Source organism: Callorhinus ursinus, unplaced genomic scaffold, assembly GCF_003265705.2.
Source record: "Callorhinus ursinus isolate GAN/ISIS: 27379988/994484 unplaced genomic scaffold, GSC_fseal_2.0 scaffold11500, whole genome shotgun sequence".
Taxonomy (NCBI): domain Eukaryota; kingdom Metazoa; phylum Chordata; class Mammalia; order Carnivora; family Otariidae; genus Callorhinus; species Callorhinus ursinus.
This window is the reverse complement of record NW_027408550.1, coordinates 1-1,306: the sequence shown is the minus strand read 5'-3', so window position 1 is coordinate 1,306 and position 1,306 is coordinate 1. Positions and strand designations below refer to the sequence as shown.

General features: G+C 39.8%; 1 protein-coding gene across 1 annotated transcript; it reads right to left on the bottom strand.

Annotated features, from left to right (window-relative positions):
• Window positions 1-661: 661 nt before the first annotated feature.
• Window positions 662-1,255, bottom strand: LOC141372369 (ubiquitin-conjugating enzyme E2 N-like; the record flags this gene model as incomplete). The annotated part of the gene is made up of 1 exon (XM_073890852.1): window positions 662-1,255. A coding segment is annotated over one exon (439 nt), but the record flags the coding sequence as incomplete, so codon positions are not given.
• Between the last annotated feature and the right edge of the window lie 51 nt (window positions 1,256-1,306).

The following is a 1,306-nucleotide window of genomic DNA, read 5'->3' as shown; positions in this document are numbered from 1 at the left end:
GGGGGGGAGGGGATGGTGGGGAATCTATTGATTAAAAAAGGCTTAAGGGATATAACAAAAAATCACAAAATATAGACCCTATTTGTGATTCAAAGAAACTTACATTTTTTTTACATATAATTTTTTTTTAGAATAACAAAAAATATTCTACTAAAACATAAGATTTACAGAAGTTTCCAGACAAGCCATACAAAATGGTCACAAGCTTTTTCTTGAAGGAAGGATTCTACACTTGACAGCAAGTCACAATGGTATTAGTGAGGGCTGTGATGTTTGTTTAATGTTCCCATTTTGGTTCAAACAATCAAGCTTGTCCATCTACAGCGTCTAAATAAAGTTAGACTTGGCTAGAAAGCATATTCTAAAGAACTGGTTAGCTGCTTTTAACCAATGGAATTAGATCACCATAAAAGGGGGGAAAGGAGCCCAAAAAATTAAAATAAAACTACCTCTCCCCCTCAAAAAAAGTAATAAAGAAAAACACCCACACCCCTGCAGCTAACCCTGACAACTACCTTCATTCACAGTGCTTTATACTCAAACCATGATGGGGAAATGAATAAAAGCAGAGAAGGGCCACTGCTTTTAAACGTTTCACAACAATCCGGATGGTACTTCTAGCCTCTGCTCATGCTTTACAACAGTGAATCAGGACAAGACATAGGTTTGCTAATGTGCATTTAATCACCAAAGGACTGAAGATGTCTGGGCTTTTATTCTGTAATGTTTCTAAGACTGTGTCCATTAAATGCAAACAAAAAAGGAAGAAGTCTTGGCAGAACAGGAGAACAGGAGAACTTGATGATCAGATCGATTTTAAATATTATTCATGGCATATAGCCTAGTCCATGCTCTAGCTGTTTCTATGGCTTGGGCTTCGTTGGTCTTCCACTGCTCCGCTACATCATTTGCTAATGGATCATCTGGATTGGGAGCACTTAACAAAGCCTGGATCGATAGCAGAACTGTGCGGATCTGCAGTGCTGGGGACCACTTATCTTTCAAAATATCTAAACATATTCTTCCCAACTTGTCTACATTAGGATGATAAATTTTGGTCATGAAACGTACTTTAGGGGCTGCCATCGGGTATTCTTCTGGTAGGAATAGTTCAAGCTTAAAAGTCCCTCCCTCAAAGGGGGAATCCTGGGGGCCAGCAATGACCACATGAAAATAACGGGCATTGCTCTCATCTGGTTCTGCTTTAATGCCAGGAACTGGTTCTGCCAGCAAACGCTGGGTTTCCTTGATAATCCTGCAACAACAACAAAATCTCAGAGGAGAGAGCGGAAGCTCCGGGATCAAA